This window comes from Neltuma alba, unplaced genomic scaffold, assembly GCF_004799145.2.
Source record: "Neltuma alba isolate B1F8T4 unplaced genomic scaffold, ASM479914v2 tig00000377_pilon, whole genome shotgun sequence".
Lineage (NCBI taxonomy): Eukaryota > Viridiplantae > Streptophyta > Magnoliopsida > Fabales > Fabaceae > Neltuma > Neltuma alba.
The window spans coordinates 115,741-134,370 of NW_021632026.1; the positions used below are offsets into that span (position 1 = coordinate 115,741).

Sequence of the window (18,630 nt, forward strand, 5' to 3'; positions counted from 1 at the left end):
CAGCCACTCCATTCTGTTGTGGAGTGCCAGGGATAGTCAGTTGTCTAATTATCCCTTTTTCCTCACAGAGCTATTTAAATTGATCAGATAAATATTGACGACCTCGATCAGTACGTAATGCTTTAATTTTACTATCCATTTGATTCTCTACCTCATTTATGTATCGTCTAAAGCACTCAAGTGCTTCAGACTTATGTGAGATAAAATAGACATGACCATATCGTGAAAAATCGTCAATAAAGGTAATAAAATACCAAGCTCCGTGTCTCGCCCTCACACTCATTGGACCACAGATATTAGAATGGATTAATTGTAATGGATTTTCATTTCTTGTTCTCTTACCGAAAGGTTTTCTAGTTGCCTTACCAGCTAGACAATTTTCACATAAGGACATTTCCATGTTAGGGATTGTGCCCAACATTCCTTCTTTTGCTAGTTTAATCATTCTATTTTGATTAATATGTCCTACTCTAGCATGCCAGATATTCATATCAGGATTGCTTGAAGAAATAGCAAAACAATCATGAGCGTTAAAACCAAAAGCAAGATCCATAACAAAAAATTTCTGGAATCTGAATGCTGAACCATAAAATTCAGAGTTAAAGGAAATGTCTGCAACTTTATCATAAAAATAAACATTAAACCCAAAGTCTACTAAGCAAATAACAGAAATTAAATTCCGTCAGATGTCGGTAGCATGAAGCACATCATGGAGTATCAAGGTCTTTCCACCACGCAAAGCAAGCTTGCAGGTGCCAATGCCTCGAACCTCGATTCTCGCATTGTTCCCAACATAAGGCCACTTGCTTTGATACGGCAACCGACGGTATTCCACGAAGGATCCCCGATCCCTGCTTACGTGGTCTGTGGAGCCTGAGTCTATAATCCAAGAAGAAGAAACAGGTTCTGTTAGAAAAACAGTACTAGAAACATATGAAACATGTGAATTCACATAATTCACTAATACCTTTTCGCTTTCAGCCTGTTTAGAACAGTCGCGTGCGAAATGGCCCATTTGTTGGCAGGTGAAGCATTTGACCTTCTTCAGGTCTAGCTTCTTCTTCCCGCCTTTCTTTCCCTTCTTCTTAAATTGTTTCTTGCCCTTTTTAAATTAAGGACCGCCCTTCTTCCCTTTCTTTTGGGGCTTCTTGCCCTTTTTGAAATTGGGCTTAGATTGGGAAGTACCAGCATCCTCAGTTAAATAAGTCTGTCCAAAGCTCTTGTAAGCCTCTAGACGTTCATCTTCCAGCTCCAGATGCTTAGCTACATCGTTAAAAGTGATGATGTTTTCATTGTGGGTTAGGTTGACTTTCATGTGCTCCCAACTTGCAGGGAGCGACCTGATGACAGCCTGCACTTGCTGCTCATCAGACAGATTATGTCCAGCTTCCTTCAGTTCCCGGATCATATTGGCCATCTCTCTCAGATGTTGCTTTATAGGATTGTTTGGCTTGAGCTTATAGGTATCAAATTTAATTGTCAACCTTCTAAGCTTGGTCGTAGAGACTCCGCCAAACTTATCTTTCAATGCTATCCACATGGCCTGTGCAGTTTTGTGCGACTCAAACTCACACATCAGGTCATCAGCCATGGAGCTCAAAAGCGTGATTCTTGCTATGCTATTCTTCTTTTTCCAGGTTAGATATGCCTCTTGGTCTCTCCTGTGCTGGTTTGTGTTGCCGGCTTCAGGTTCAACCATAGCAGTGGTGAGAGGCTCTATCGCATCCTGTTCCTCTAGGATATACTAGACCTTTCGGTGCCAGATGTCCCAGTTGTCCCCGTTAAGCTTTTCTCCCTTGTTCAATTCAGCAATTATGTTCTTGGTTGCCATTCTTAGTTCTGTGACAAATCTATCCCACATTAATCTATGTTCTCTTTGAAGAGAACCGAACCAAAGAACATTTTAGTTATATAGCACAATGAAGTATACAATGTAATGTGCCTATATTATCCTCGATCAGTAAATAATAAAATTACAAGATCTATGATTAAGAGAATACATTTGTACCTCCCATCACACAGATACTAGCAATAATCATCATGTCCTATCAAGGATTTTATATAAGCACTTCAAAGATTGTAACCTTTAGAAGTCTCATCTTCTAAAAGCTCCCACTTATAAAAGGCATACATATGATATTCATAAATAATCATACAACAATAATTCAAGTAATTTCATTAAATGAAATAACATACTTAGTCTGTTTACAATGCATGAAATCACAAATTCATGGCGAATACAAATATTACATCATTTGATATGAACATAAATGTAATCAAGCATTGCTTTTCTTAGGCTTCTAAGTTTACGCGTTTTGTTCATAAAGGAGGACACAAGCTCTATGGCCCAAATCCAGTAAGACTTTCTTATGGGTTTGCCTTTAGGTCCGCCTCTAACTCTTATTGCTCTCATGTACTCCATTATGACTCTAAGGTAGAATTCTGTATTCTTCTTATCGGTCATGTAATGGACGTAGCTAGCGAGCACACCATTGATGCCTTTTATGTTTGTCAATTTAGCTGCATCACTTTCAGCTATTCTCATAGCTAAAGCAGGGGTACATGGTTGATCCACCTCTTCGCCTTCCTCTACTTCGGTTTTATTGGGAAGATTTAGCGAATCATTACAAACCAAATGAGGTTCGGTACGGAGGGGTTCAATGGGAAATAAAGATTCTGACTCAGGTCCAGAATCCATTAACTCCTCTAAGATTTCTTGAGGAACCTCATCCTCTGGTTCATATTCTGGAACTGCATTATCCATGTATAAGTATTCCAATGAACCATCTTGGATATTTTCAGTGCTACTAGAAGCCTCTTGCTTCATTTTCACCTAGAACAAAATAATTTAAATTATTTTGAATATTCTGGAATTTATTTCCGCATGAAAAATACCAGATTATACACTGAAAATACTCACAAATAGATCCTTAATTATCTCCAAAATTATCAAATTATATATCAAAATAAAGATCTTGATTTTAGGGATTTTTAGAGACAAACTGCATCTCAAACGGACCTTTCACACGCGCCTACACGTGCCCCTAGAAGGAAAAATTGAAGAAAAATTGAAGAAAATTTTTTTTCTCACTCGCTTAGTCGGCACATGTACTACACGCGCCTCCATACAGCTCACCGCAGGCTACACGCGCCGAACCGGCGGCCTCCACGCGCCACGACCTGTTAGGTGGTGGTCCCCACGTGCCAAGGTGGGGTGCCACGTGGCAGAACGCGCCACGTGGCGCTGCTTAGTCAAAAAAAATTTTTTTTAAATTCTTTTTTTTTCAACAGCCCTTTTTTAAAAAAAAAAAAAGTATTTGGACCGGTTGGGTTTGGGTCCATTTCGGCCCAACCTGTTCCCTTCAAATTTTTTTTTTTTTTTTTTTTGTTTGGGCTGGATCCTGCCTCCAGCCCAATACACCCCTTCCCTTTTTTTTTTTTGTCTGGGCTGGATCCTACGTCCATCCCAGTACATGCCCTTTTTTTTTTTTAAGCAGGGGCCAAAACGACACCATTTTGGCCCGGAGGTCACCTTCAACCTCCAGCCGGTCGTCTTGACCCGCTTCTGCAACTGGGTCGGGTCCAGACCCGATTCCCGTCTCTCCTCCTTTCTCTCGTCTCTTCTTCTCCGCCGTCCGGTGTCCCTTTTTAGTGTACTTTATATCATTTTCTTCGTTTTTTGAGCTCTTCCAATGGGATAAATTTTGAAGCCTAAAAACTTGATTTTAAGCAACCCAAAACGACAAGCGTACGGCCAAAAAATATACTGTATAAAACGATTTCACAGAGGCAGAGAAGCGACCCAATATGTCTAAACATAAATAAGACATAAAAACTATCATATTGGAAGTAAAATGGAGGATTTGCATAATTATTGAAGCAAATCACTAGTTACTCAGACCAAACAATCAGAAAAAATACTGATATGAAAACGCAGGCCACAGAATCTACAGAAAATATCACATGCTCTGATACCAATGAAGGTTTTCGGGCATACCTGGAGTCTGCAATGTAATCAGGTTGCCACGCGGAGGTCCGATCACGGTAACGGAGTCGGATCTGATAGACACAGCAAATGCACTCGAGAGAGAATTTGGAGAGACGAGGGTGAAGTCTGATGGAGGAGGAAAAACGCAAAATGCAAAACTACTGCTGCAAACTGATCCCATTGGATCAGTCTCCAAAGAGAAAACAGTTATGTAACTCCCCTCACGTTTGTTCAAATAAAACCGTCTTCTTCGTTTTAACTGTTTCCGTTTTTGGCAAAATATATGAAAGGGTGAAAATTACAGTTAAAGACCCATGAGTTTTATAATTTGCACCAAAACCCCAAAATGATACTGGGTTGGGTCCAATCCACCAAGGGTGGACTGGCCCATTTTCCTACATGGTAAGAAAACCAATGGTTCCTTTTTTTCCTGCAAATGTCCCCAGTATACCACATCGCACCCACAACACATGGAGATACAATTACTAGTAAAACAAGGATAAAACACCCTGCAACAGCCATGGCCCTATATATATCCTTGAAAACAACATCACACATAAAATCAATTCGACCAACTCAAATACTAACTATTAGAGCAAAACAAAAAAAACAAAACAAAAACAAAAAAAAAGAGGCTTTCGTTGATTCATTTCTAAAGCAAACAACTTTAATGAATACTTTTAAGTTTGGCTGAGAAGCTTACCGATGCCATAGCTGTGGCTGACGACAGCACCAATCTTTTCCCAAACAGGGAAATCTGCGTCGTTGAACGTTCGATTCAATGTGGTGACCTCCATAGCTGCGTCAAAGGACGTCCTCTTCTTCCTGGGTTAGAAAATCGCAGAGCTTGGAGGAGCAGTGGGGTAGAGAGAGAGAGTGTTGCCGGGGAAGGGTGGGAGTTGAGAGGGGGAGAGAGAGTCAGAAGATGTGAGGGAAGGGAGAGGGAAGCGAAGAAAGGAATTAGGAGAGAGTTGAGCGAGAGAAGCGGACACCTATGCATTTGGTGGGATCCACAATAAAAAAACTAACCGGTAAACAAAGTGTCCGTTTTAAAATGTTCATGACACCGAACATATTTTTTTTTATTATGATATTTTATTTTATTTCTTATATATATATATTTTAAAATAATTTTTATTATAATAATTAATAAAAATATTTTTTAAAAAATAATATTTATTTATTATAAATAATTAAGTTAAGTTTTACGTTTTATGATTCATAAATTTATCTATTTATCCTTTAAAAAGTGATCTTCATTTCTCTCCTCTGTCATGCTCCTTTTCTTTCGGGGAAAATTGTAAAAAAAATCTTAGAATTATAAAAACATAGATAGAGACTCTTGACAACTTCACTTTGAGTTTTAACAATAATAATATAAAGTGTTTTCATAATTATAATATGTTATAAAGTTGTCAAAATCTAAAATGAAATTGTCTTATCTGTGTTTTTATAATTTCAAAGTCTTTTTTTTTTATAATTTGCTCTTTCTTTTACCGCTTTCCCTGGGGCACTTCCCTCTCTTTCTATTTTTCCTTCTTTTCTTCTTCTCCGAGCACCTCATTGGCCTGGAGATTTCAAAATTTGAGTGCCCTCCCTGTACCTCTCGCGGCCTCCCTCCATTCGCAATTCATCAAATGTCCTTTGCGCCTCACTCTCTCTCACATTTCTTCATCGGATATTGCTTCACAATCGCCTTCATCTTCGCCGATGCGGGAGCTGTAAAGGGCCTCAACGATTTGTATCCATATGGTTTGAAAAGTTATCTATTTGCTGAATAATGCATTGCTATTATTGCTGTGAGGCCCAGAGGACCATGAAAGACGATGATACAATTGGTGGTGTTTAAACACCTATTTATATACACGTCTTGGGCCAAGGCCCAGTAGCAGAAGGAAAGACTCCTAATTAATCAGACTATGAAACACTAATAATACAAGGAAAAAATGACTTCTCTTAACACTCCCCCTCAAGTTTGGGGGCATACAAGTTCATGGTCCCTAACTTGCTCATAATCCTTCGATGATCCTCTCTTCCCAGTCCTTTTGTAAATATATCTGCTTGCTGGTTTACACTTCTGACATGTTGAAGACTTATGACTCCCTGCTGCAATTTTTCTCTCACAAAATGACAATCAATTTCAATGTGCTTAGTCCTTTCATGGAAAACTGGATTGCTTGCAATGTGAATAGCTGACTTGCTATCACAAAATACTTGTACAGGCTCTAAATTATTTACATTCAGATCTTTTAGCAACCTAGTGATCCAAACCACTTCAGAAACAGCACTTCCTAGGGCCCTATACTCTGCTTCAGCTGAGGATTTAGAAACAGTATTTTGTTTCTTTGATTTCCAAGACACTGGTGATCCTCCAAACTTTACAACATACCCTGTGACAGACCTTCTTGTGTCTGGACAAGTTCCCCAATCAGAGTCCACATAACATTCTAATTGACATTTCTTTGATGCAGTGAGCATAATTCCAAGCCCTAGAGTTCCTTTTAGATATCTCATCACCCTCATGGCTGCATTCATATGAGATCTTCTCGGCCCATTCATAAATTGGCTTAATCCCTGCACAGCAAAACTTATGTCAGGCCTAGTGACTGTAAGATATGACAACTTACCTATCAATCGTCGGTAAGAAGTTGGTTCAGGTAGCAAGGGATCATCCTTCTCATTCTTTGGATTACCACTTAATCTTGTGTTTCTCTCCATTGGAACAGTAAGAGGCTTTGCTGCAGTCAAACCCATGTCAGACAATATATCTAATGTATACTTTCGCTGGTTAAGTATTAGGCCCTGTTTTGATCTAGCTACCTCAATTCCTAAGAAATACCTAAGCTGTCCCAAGTCTTTAATTTTAAATTTGTTATGCAAGAACCTTTTGACTTCATTAATTTTCTCAGGTGTATTCCCTGTTATCACCAAGTCATCAACATAAACCAATATCAAGGTAGTTTCAGATTCAGTTTGCCTAATGAAAAGAGAATAATCATACATGCACTGTCTAAAACCCCCTTCTAAAAGAGCCTCAGTGAGCTTAGCATTCCATTGCCTTGATGCTTGTTTGAGACCATACAAGGATTTGGTCAACTTGCACACTTTATTCAACTCAACGTTGCCAAATCCTTGTGGGATGCTCATGTACACTTCCTCCTTCAAGTCCCCTTGAAGGAAGGCGTTGTGAACATCCATTTGAAATAGGTCCCATTCATTCATCACTGCAAGGTTAAGAACTATCCTTACTGTGACCATTTTTATAACAGGTGAGAAAGTTTCAAAATAGTCAATTCCTTCTTGTTGACTATACCCTTTTGCTACTAGTCTAGCTTTAAATCTATCTATATTACCATCAGCATTATATTTCACCTTATAGACCCATTTACATCCTATGGGTCTCTTACCCTTTGGTAAATCCACAAGTTCCCAAGTGCCATTGTCCTGTAGGGCTTTTATTTCTGCTTTCATAGCTTCAATCCATCGTTGGTCCTTAATTGCTTCTTCATAACTATAAGGCTCAACAATGCTGTCAATACTGGAAAGAACATGTTTATAATCAAGTGATACATGTGAGTAAGACAAAGAAGACTGCATAGGGTATTTTACCTTTGTTTTACCTTTGATATCTGAATCAGGTTGCTCAATAACACAGGCATAACCTACTAAAGATCTGAAAGAAGTGTCAGTAGTATAGGCATAATCTTTCATCCATGTTGGAGGCTTCCTTGCACGAGTAGGTCTACCCATATTTTCCATATTTTCAGATGGAAATTCATTCCCATTTGTTTCTGGTGAAACCTGCTCTGTATTTGTATTATGCTGCCCAATTGTTATTGGGGGTAAGTGGTCAGGTTCATATATGTGTTGTTTGTGTCTAAAAGGATCAATCATGAAATGGTTATCTCCCCCTTGATTGATACTTACAGCATCCTTAAAAGGGAATTTAGTTTCTTCAAAGGTCACATGCCTACTGATAATGATATTATGAGTCTGAATATTGTATAGCAAATACCCCTTCTGAGACCCTGGATACCCAAGAAAGACACAAGGATCTGATCTGTTTTGAAATTTATCTTGGGGTTGCAAGTTAGTGGCAAAAGCTAGGCAGCCAAAAATCTTTAATGAAAGAAGATCTGGTTGGTGGCCAAAAAGCATCTCAAAGGGTGTCTTATATCCTAATATAGTTGAGGGTGTTCTATTAATAAGATAAGTAGCAGTTTTAATGGCTTCCCCCCAAAATTTTAAAGGTACACCAGATTGAAAAAGCAAACTCCTAGCCACATTCAAAAGATGCCTATGCTTACGCTCTACCACCCCATTTTGTTGAGGTGTATAAGGGCAAGTGGTTTCATGAATGATCCCTTTAGCAGTTAGGTGTAGTTTCAACTCAGAATTAATAAATTCCAAACCATTGTCAGATCTCAGCTTCTTTATTACAGCAGAAAATTGAGTATCAACATAAGCAAGAAAATTTTTCAAATGATGAACAGATTCACTTTTATTAATCATAAGGAATGTCCAAGTACATCTGGAAAAATCATCAACAATCGTAAGAAAATACCTATGACCTTTATAGGTGGGCTCTTTATAAGGCCCCCAGACATCCACATGAATCAGATCAAAACAGCAAGAAGTTTTAGAGAAGCTAGAAGAAAATGGCAATCGAGGTTGCTTAGCCCGAGCACAAATTACACATTTGTCATTGGTGATTACAGGGACTTCCTTTCTTATCAAGTCTAAATGTCTAAGCTTATCTAAAGGGGCATGCCCCAATCTAAGATGCCAAAGGTTCTGAGTGGTAAAATTCATTACTGTATCAGTTTGTGTTATCCTTTCAATGATATAGAGTCCACTAAGGAGCCTACCAATCTTCCTTGTTTTGCCAAGAGAGATGTCCTGCAAGGTACAGTAGTGAGAATAAAAGGAAACTACAAATTCCTGACTGGCAGTTAACTTGGATACTGAAACTAAATTATAACAGCAGCCAGGTGCATAATAAACATCCTTTAAAATGATATTGTCAAGTATCTTAACTGTACCTACGTGAGTGATAAGCATTTTATTGCCATTAGGGACTTTAATTAGCCTAATTGGTCCTTTATATTCTTCTACAGTGTCAAACATTTCAGTGCTATTTACTACACGACACGTAGCGCCTGAATCTAATATCCAATGTGAATTACAAAAGGACCGAGGAAGGGCAAGAACAGCACCTGAAATAGTTTCCTCGATGCATTCAGTTGTGGTTACTGCTATGTCATCCTTTTCCTTTTGAAGAAGCTTGAGAATTTGATCATACTGCTGTTGAGTAATAGGTGTTTGAGCAGGTGATGAGGAGGTATTTATTGTGTGATCAGCAGTGGAGACTTGGGCTTGTTGTCTACGAAAACTTGGAGGGAAACCGACCAGATGATAGCAATTTTCCCTTTTATGTCCTTTACGATGACAGTGAGAACACTCCTCCTGCGACCTGCCTCGTCCTCTTCCCCTTCCTTGGCGTCCTCCTCGTGCAACCATGGTAGCACCCTCAGTTGGATGAGCAGGAGTGGAATAGGAAATTAGTTGGTGGGATTCATCTTGGCAGATTAAGGAATACGCTTGATTTACAGTGGGAAGTGGAGATTGTAACAGTATTTGAGTCTTGGCGTGATGGTAATTATCATTCAATCCAGAAAGAAATTGCAGAAGCCTCTGTTGCTGCACTAATTTGGCATACTCTTGTGTGGTGGGACACTGACAGGTTGGAAGAGGTGCCAGGGAATCATACTCGTCCCATAAGTCCCGTAGCTTTGTAAAATACTCAGGGATACTTAATGCACCTTGTTTTAACGAAGTAATAGCCTTATGAATGGAGAATATTCTTACCCCATCGGCTTTGTGAAATCGTTCCTTCAGGTCTAACCATACCGAACGTGCACTCGAAGAAAAAACAATCCCAGTGGCAAGTTGTCTATCAACCGAATTGACAAGCCAAGAAAGAACGATCGCATTACAACGATCCCACAACCCACGAAGTTTCTCATCCTGGTTCTCACGCAAACAGGTTCCATCAATGAGCCCCAGTTTGTTTCTGGCAAAAAGTGCGAGACGCATAGATCGGCTCCACACCTCATAATTCTCTGAACCGCGTAACACTTGCGACACCAATGTAACGGCTTGCGTATCAGATGGATGGAGATACAAGGGATGGGAGAAATCGATGGAAGAAGGAGTAATTGGGTTATCTGCGTCTTTTCCCATGGCTTTAGTTGATCTTGGAAAATTGAAGACAAATTGAGAGGGATTTTAACTATTTGAGAATAAAATTCCGGTCAAGACTGTTGATCGGAGTAATCTTGAGCAATCTTGCAACGGTGGTCAGACGAACAACAATGGGTAATGAAGGAACACCGACGGACAGCACTTTTCTAATCGGTCATACACGATTCTACTAGGGCGTGTCCTTCTAGCAGTTCAGAATCATTTCTGCGTTCTGCTATTAGTGCAGAATCGTTTCAGCGTACCTTCTCTGTGAACAGCAAGGGCTAAACGAAAGAGGAATGGGCTTGTGTGACCCATACGACCTGGCTTCTAGATACCATGAAAAGTTATCTATTTGCTGAATAATGCATTGCTATTATTGCTGTGAGGCCCAGAGGACCATGAAAGACGATGATACAATTAGTGGTGTTTAAACACCTATTTATATACACGTCTTGGGCCAAGGCCCAGTAGCAGAAGGAAAGACTCCTAATTAATCAGACTATGAAACACTAATAATACAAGGAAAAAATGACTTCTCTTAACATGGTTCTTCATATTGTTTGGATTTATCGCTGAAATAGGGATTTGTTTGGGTGCAGGAAATCTAGCTCTTCGGATTTGTCATCAACAGGAATGGAATGAAGGTTCGATGCGCCGGTGTTATGAAGTTTCTGGAGCACGGTGGGAAAGACATCTGGTTAGGCTTCCTTCACGATTTGAGTTATTATCTTTTGTTTTTTCCCCCTTTCTTCTTCTGATATGTCAATGCTTCCTCTTCCCCTCATCGTTTCTGTCTTTCTGACTTTCTGTTGCTTCCTCTTCTCCTCTTCGATTCTGTCTTTCTGACTTTCTGTGGCCTCCTCTCTGTTCTCTCCCGCCTTCCTTTGGCTATTTTCTAAAGCATAGTGATCTTCAAACGGTTATGCTTGCTTCATTGTTTGATTTTTTATCTTCTCCAAAATTTTCTTCTCACGCAAGTTCTGAAAAGGACATATATTAATGTCTTTCAAGGGCTTGCTTTCTTCATTTGAGTTTTCAGATTAGAAAGAACGAAGAAATAAGGATGAACAGGATGAAAGGATGAACAACAATATGAGAGGTGATGGATGCAGGTCTATCTCACCCTGCGTGTCGGTATCTATTCGTCCGCTTCTGCATCTGATAATCTCATAGATTTGAGGGAAAATGATAGATAAAGAAGCTACAAAATGTGAAATGTCAATTTGGGAAGTTAAGAAAATGTAATTATCCATAGGGAAGTCCTTCCCAAATTGGAATTTTGAAATTCAGTAAAATGACAAAAATGCCCTTTATTCTTTTTTTTTAAAAAAAAAAAAACCCAGCCCTTCAACGGTGGCCGGCGACTGGCGACCACTGCCAGCGACTGGCCTCCGGCGGCCGCCGACCGCCTCTGGCCACCGGCACCGGCCACCAGTGTGGTGGCTGTCAATGAAGGATTTTTGTGACAAGATTTTTTTTTTTTTTGGGAATAGGATAATATTGGTTCAAAGTGGCGGGGGTGGGATTTGATCCCACAACCCCTTAGCCACTTGGACTAACAAAAAGATGGCTATTGGGCCATCAAAGATTTCTTAACCTTATAATGCAAACAAAAATATAAGTTAACTCTTTTACTGTGATTCCAACTCGTGACAACAATTTATCTGAGGATGACAAGTCTTAATTGAGAAATAACAAGTCTAAATTTGATATTAACAAAGCAACTTTTCCTTATACATAACAAATAGCAGCATGTGCATTAATTAAAAATTATCATAATTTATTTAAAAATGACACGTCTTTGTTGAAAAATAACAATTTATTCGGTATTTCTTGTTATGTATAAGGAAAAGTTGCCTTGTTAATATCAAATTTAGACTTATCATTTTCCAGTAAAGACATGTTATTTTCAAATAAATTATGGTCATTTTTAATTAACGTAGATGCTATTTCTTGTTATGTATAAGGAAAAGTTGTCTTGTCAATATCAATTTTAAACTTGTCATTTTATAGTAAAGACGTGTCATTTTTAAATAAATTATGATCATTTTTAATTAATGCACATGCTGCTATTTGTTATGTATAAGGAAAAATTGCTTTGTTAATATCAAATTTAGACTTGTTATTTCTCAATTAAGACTTGTCATCCTCAGATAAATTGTTGTCACGAGCTGGAGTCACAGTAAAAGAGTTAACATATATTTTTGCTTGTATTATAAAGTTAAGAAATCTTTGATAGCCCAATGGTCATCTTCCCTTTTGTTGGTCCAAGTGGCCAAGGGGTTGTGGGATCAAATCTCACTCTCGTCACTTTGAACCAATATTATCCCATTCAAAAAAAAAAATCTTGTCACAAAAATACTTCACCGGCAGCCACCACACCGATGGCCGGCGCCGGTGGCCAGAGGCGGTCGGCGGTCGCCGGCAGTGGTCGCTGGCCACCGGTGAGGAGCTGGGTTTTTTTTTTTAAAAAAAAAAAGAACAAAGAGCATTTTTGTCATTTCACTGAATTTCAAAATTCCAATTTGGAAAGGACTTCCCTATGGGTAATTACATTTCCTTAGCTTTCCAAATTGGCATTTCACATTTTGGAGCTTCTTTATCTGTCATTTTCCTTAGCTTTTATTGATGAGCTATAAAATCCTCTCCCTTGTATATTTTTTTAAGTGGTAAATGAATTTCATTCCTTAAGAAAACGCAAGTGGAGAATTTATGTTCTTCCACTTTATTATTTGATTCAGATTTTTCTTTTCTTGGTTTCTGGACTATGTCATTCAGCTGGGTTGAAGATGAATTATTATGGTCTTATTTTTTTTTAAGACGATTTAAAAACGGATTTAACGGTTTCACTAGCTTACTACCAAAGCTTTTCTTCAATCTGTTTGTGGTTTGTCTCGAATTTGTTTGTTCTTAGTGTAAATGAGTTCTTGTGATTTTGTCATTATGTGGAGCTTTGACATTTTTCTCCTTGTTTCTTTATATTCAGGGGGGAAATGTCAATTTGACTTGTATGGAAATTAAAGAATTTGCAACTTCAAAATTGCTGCTTAATCTAATGTGTATTCAAATTTAATTCGATAAGGTCACATGCTTTGGCTGTACGCTGAAGCTCCTTTTATGTATAGGGTACGTGATACACAAACAGACAAATCATATATTAATTTGCATTGGGCAGGGTGCTGGATACTTTTCAAGAAAAGGGCTTACATTTAATTGAAAAGTGCTTACATTTAAAGTGTGTCAGTTTAGTTACTTTATAGATTAGGTTGATATGATTAAATGCTTTGATGGATATTCTTATGTTGGACTGATTAAGTTCACAAGAATATTTGTAGTTCACTAACTTCTCTTGTATAAACGAATATTACATATACGAGTAATAATGTATGATTTCTTGAATGTGAACAGTGAAAAATTATCAACAAGGAACATATCTGTAGTGTAGAAGATAAAGAAAATGGGTTAGAATATGTGACTAATAATGTTCAATGCAACATAAATATTTTTAAATGATGTCATGGTAAATTATATCTTAATATTCATCAAGGGTGTGCCTTCACCCCCAACTTCAATACAAGAGAAGTTAATCTTTGTATCTCACATCAGAGTCAATAGATTCTCATCTATTCTAGATATTTTCAATATTTATAAGTTATTAACATTTCCATCTATTGTACTTGTATATTTGCATCCAGCGGCTTTATGTTTGGGTAGGAGCATTCAATGTCCTTGTCTGCATTCAATGTCCTTTGCTTCAGAATACTGAATTTGTTCCCTTTCTCTCAGTATTGAACTGAACTATCCCTCAAAGGAACCAAATAGTTTATCCATGAATTGAACAAGTCAAATCGGCTATTTAATTATGTCAGAGTTATGACAAGGAAGTTTCAAGGAGCAGTAGCATAGGGTATGACAGTGGTTTTATACATGAACATCATCATATATGCATATAATGGAGATGCTAAGTATCCTGGAGTCTACTTTTGTGCCTGTTTGGAATCACTTTTTATGAGCTTAAAGTGAGCTTAAATTATAAAATAAGCTAGATTGCAACTGAGGCCTGTTTGGTTTCACTTATACGTGATTGGGCTTATGGAAAAAGCCCCTGATGAAACGCTCGATTCTCATAAGCTCAAGAAAGGAGCTTATTGCTTAGCCCAGAAGAGCTTCTCGCGGGGAAAAAAAAAAGGGTGTCAGATGCTCAGTTGTCTTTTTCCTCTCCCATTTTCATTTCCGGGTCTCCGTCTCACACAACTCGTCTTTTTCCTCTCCCATTTTCGTGCCTGTTCCTTTTTTCCTCTCCCATTCTCTCTTGCCGCTGTGAGCTGAAGGTCCCTCTCTGGTCGCCGTGAGCACCGTCGTGCGCTTCGAGTCGTGGGTGTGAGGTGTCCGTGGTCAGCTGGAGGTGCTTCTTCCTTGCAAGTCCGAGCTGGTCCCACCGTCTACAACCGAGGTCGCCGCCGTCTGCCTGTGGTTTCGAGCTGTGCGTCCGAGCTGTGCGTCGATCTTGTCTTGCGAGTCTGATACACGGTGGGATCTATCTCTAGCTGCCTTCGATTCGGTTGATCTGTTATAGGTTGGTGATTACAATTTTTTCTTTCTTTTCTGGTTTGATTCTTGGTCGGATTTGCTATCGCCGGTGGAAGTGAAGAGTTCTCCGTCGCCGGTGTTCGGTTTATGATTTTTTCGGTCTGGTTTATTGCGGTGCTCTGTTTCTGTCGCCGGTGGAAGTCAAGTGTTCTCCGTCGCCGGTGATTTTTTTGGTCGATTTATGATAATTGATTTGTTTTCCTTCTAGTTGTCCGACGGCTTGCTGGTGGTTTTGTGAATTAACGGGGAGCAAAACGTAGATGGTGTATACGTGATGAATCATTTTTTTTTTTGGTGAAAACGTGGTGATCATTCTGGATATTGTATAAGTGCGCATGAGCTTGTGTATATGTGTATATCAGAGTGTTATACTGATTATTGGGTTGCAATGGTCCAGGAATTTTGAAAGAAAAATGTACAAAAAAACAAAATTTTTTATGTGAAATAGATTGAAGTGTATATCAGAGTGTTACACTGATCATTCAGTGGTTTTATGTGAAATAGACTGAAGAAAGTAATTTGATAACAATTTTTTAGTCATTATAATGCTGGTTTTTAATAATGTAATTAACTACTGAATTGTCTTCCCTAATTAAATTTCTATTAAATAAGTCATTATTAATTAAGTTTCTGTTAAAATATGGCAGTTCTAATTGAAAGATGAACAATTTTTTTTTCAAACAATAAGAAAAACAATTGATTAATTGAGTTTTTGAATAAGAAAGCAAAACAGTTTTTGCAATTATAATGTGTTAATTAATATTTGACGATTTCATAATAATTATTGGAGTTTTGATAACAAATGCATTTATAATAATATTAAGAAAATAGTATATATGTTTGTTTGGTGATTACATAATGTGGCTTTCATTATTATATATTTAGGGTTTTGGTTGATTTAGTTAGTTTTGTTTCCATCAAAAGGATAAAGAAATGGACAATGATAAGGGAAAAGCAACATGGGATCCTTACACGACAAAGATTCTAATCGATGTTTGTGCCGAGCAAATAGTGCACAAGGAACGACAAGGAACATCATTTACAAGGCCTGGTTGGGGAAAATTGAAAAGAACTTTCAAGAAAGGAGTGGGAGAATGTATGACAGAAGGCAATTGAAGAATAGATTTGATATATTGCGAAAAGATTGGAAATTGTGGGATAAACTGATGTCTGGAGAGACTGGGATTGGTTATGATGTAGCCACAAATAGGATTTTAGCCTCCGATGAGTGGTGGCAACGAAAATTACTGGTAATTATTTCCGTTGGTTGAGTTTTAATTTTGAATATCCGTTACGACTTTGTTTGATTTTGCCTAATTATGTTAATGTAATATAGGTTGACCCTAATTTCAAGAAATTTAGATATCAGGGGTTGATGTTTGCATCAGAGCTGCAGAAAATATTCAAAGATGTTGTGGCTTCGGGAGAGTATATGTATGCACCATCAGCCTCACAGCCCCAGTTGACACCTGTGACACAGGCTGGTACAGAAGAGGAGGAGGATGTTTATAGAGTTGGCCTGGACCAACAGGAAGGGTCAGGGGACAGTGAAGATGGAAATTTTGGAGTTGACCCAACAGCCACTGCAGGATTCATCGATGACTTTGCCGGTTGCAACTTAAACACCCCTGCGAGTACTGGACCAAGTGGCTCAGGAAGCTATGGAAAGAGGAAGAGGGGTGAGACATCTGATGTAAAGAAGAAGAAAAAAGTTTCCGCGTCTACTAAAATTTCTGATAGTCTTAGTGTTATAGCAGCTGCATCTGACAAGCGAGCAGCGGCACTGGTTGAAAATCCCCAAGTAGTTGACAAGGTTTTAGCACACCTGACTACCGTTGAGGAGCTTAATGATGATCCCCAACTATATTATGCATGTGCCAAGATGCTTACGCGGTTGAGGTGGGCTAGGCGAGCCTATTTAGGGTTTATGCATGATAGAAGGAAGTTGTTGGCGTGGTTAATACCGGCAGCACAAGATCCAGACACATGGAAGTAGGCACCTCTAGAATAGGATTTAGTTTAGGATTTAGTTGTTGCACTTGTTAACTTGAAATGTTTGCTGTTTGAACCCGAACTGATGTGACTTGTTGTAGGAACTTTAGTAATGACTATGTAATATATTTATGCTAATTTCTAATTGTCATCTATGTGTTTGGTTTTTCTGTTTGTAGTGTGAAAATTATTTACATGGGGTTTAGTGTAGTCCTTATAATGCTTACACTTTGTTGTTATTATAGTTATAGGGTTAACTCCAAAAATGGCTAATTGGAATGATGATTCACAGTGGAATGAAGATACTGTGAGGGATTGGGATGATGATTCATCGTGGAATGAGGATACTTTGAGGGATTGGAATGATGATTCACAGTGGAATGAAGATGACCATTCAAGATGGTTATCCATGATTAATGAGGAATTAACACAATATGAAGCAGTAGGTGCATTGGTTGGTCATTACTGTGAAATGTATATGTTTAAACAACCCTGCAGAACTAGTGAGCAAACAGGAAATTTATGGGTACAAGACATTATGAATGGGCATGATGATCGATGTCCTGAAATGTTTAGAGTGGATAAACATGTTTTCCACCTCTTATGTACTAAATTGGAGGAACATGGTTTGCGAAAGTCTAGGTACATAGGAATTGAAGAAGTGGTCGCGATGTTTTTAAATACGATTGCACATGGACAATGTAATAGGATGATCCAGGAACGATTTCAACGTTCAGGGGAAACTGTAAGTAGGCACTTTCACAATGTACTACAAGCTTGCCTTAGCCTATCAAGTGAACTCATTCGACCTGTAGATCCTACATTTCGTGGAACTCATAGAAAAATTGAGAATGATCCACGTTATTATCCATTTTTTAAGGACGCAATCGGAGCAATTGATGGTACTCACATACCGTGTGTTGTCCCCGCTGCAAAACGAGATAGATTTATTGGCAGAAAGGGAAATCCATCACAAAATGTCATGGCTGTATGTGATTGGGATATGTGTTTCACTTTTGTCTTGGCAGGATGGGAGGGATCTGCACATGATGCTCGTATATTTGATAGCGCTATTACAAATTCATCTCTAAATTTCCCTCATCCACCTCCAGGTATATGTTTATATGTTCCAATCATGCACGTTTTTAATTATTTTATATTTTCATTCATTTCATAACGTCTGAAATTGTTTCATGAATCTTTAGGGAAATATTACTTGGTTGATGCGGGATATCCAACACCAAATGGATATCTAGGTCCATACAGATCTGAGCGCTACCACCTTCCGGACTTCCGACGACAAGTAGGATTCCGAAATAGTAACGAAGCCTTCAATTATTATCATTCCAGTTTAAGGTGCACAATAGAAAGAACATTCGGTGTCTGGAAGAATAGATTTCAAATCCTACGAAATATGCGCAGTTACGACTTCCAAACACAAGTGTACTTGGTTTGTGCAACAATGGCCATTCATAACCTTATAAGGAGACATTCAAGCTCTGACTTCTATTTTCAACAAGCTGAAGATGGTAATGTAATTGGCGAACATGATCAGACTGAAGCTAGTCAACCATCACCTTCAAATGTCAATTCACAGTCTTCATCTCATATGAATCGCGTCCGTGATGCAATCAGAGACCAAATTATCCATAGCTTATCAATTAATTAATTATGTAATATTATTATTTCATTTCACTTTGTCGCAATACTACTAATTGGAGTTCAAAACAGTTTTATCCGTTCAAATTATGTTTTGCTTTTATTTGCCTAATATTTTTTATGATTTCTCTAAATTTTTCAATTTTAATTCACTC

At 38.3% G+C, this 18,630-nt stretch overlaps 1 protein-coding gene across 1 annotated transcript; it reads right to left on the reverse strand.

Annotated features, from left to right (window-relative positions):
• Positions 1 to 8,462: 8,462 nt before the first annotated feature.
• LOC114729258 (uncharacterized) lies at positions 8,463 to 10,231 on the reverse strand. The gene is made up of 2 exons (XM_028916273.1): positions 9,205 to 10,231; positions 8,463 to 8,887 (listed from the first exon to the last, which is right to left on the reverse strand). Exons 1-2 carry the CDS (start codon positions 10,229 to 10,231, stop codon positions 8,853 to 8,855), a joined length of 1,062 nt encoding a protein of 353 aa, XP_028772106.1. The 3' UTR covers positions 8,463 to 8,852.
• Between the last annotated feature and the right edge of the window lie 8,399 nt (positions 10,232 to 18,630).

Coding starts and splice junctions, on each gene's coding strand:
- LOC114729258 (XM_028916273.1), bottom strand. CDS start 10,231: ATGGGAAAAGACGCAGATAACCCAATTACTCCTTCTTCCATCGATTTC. Junction 8,888..9,204: donor CATCGAGGAAACTATTTCAG/GTGCTGTTCTTG, acceptor TGTACCTTGCAG/GACATCTCTCTTGGCAAAAC.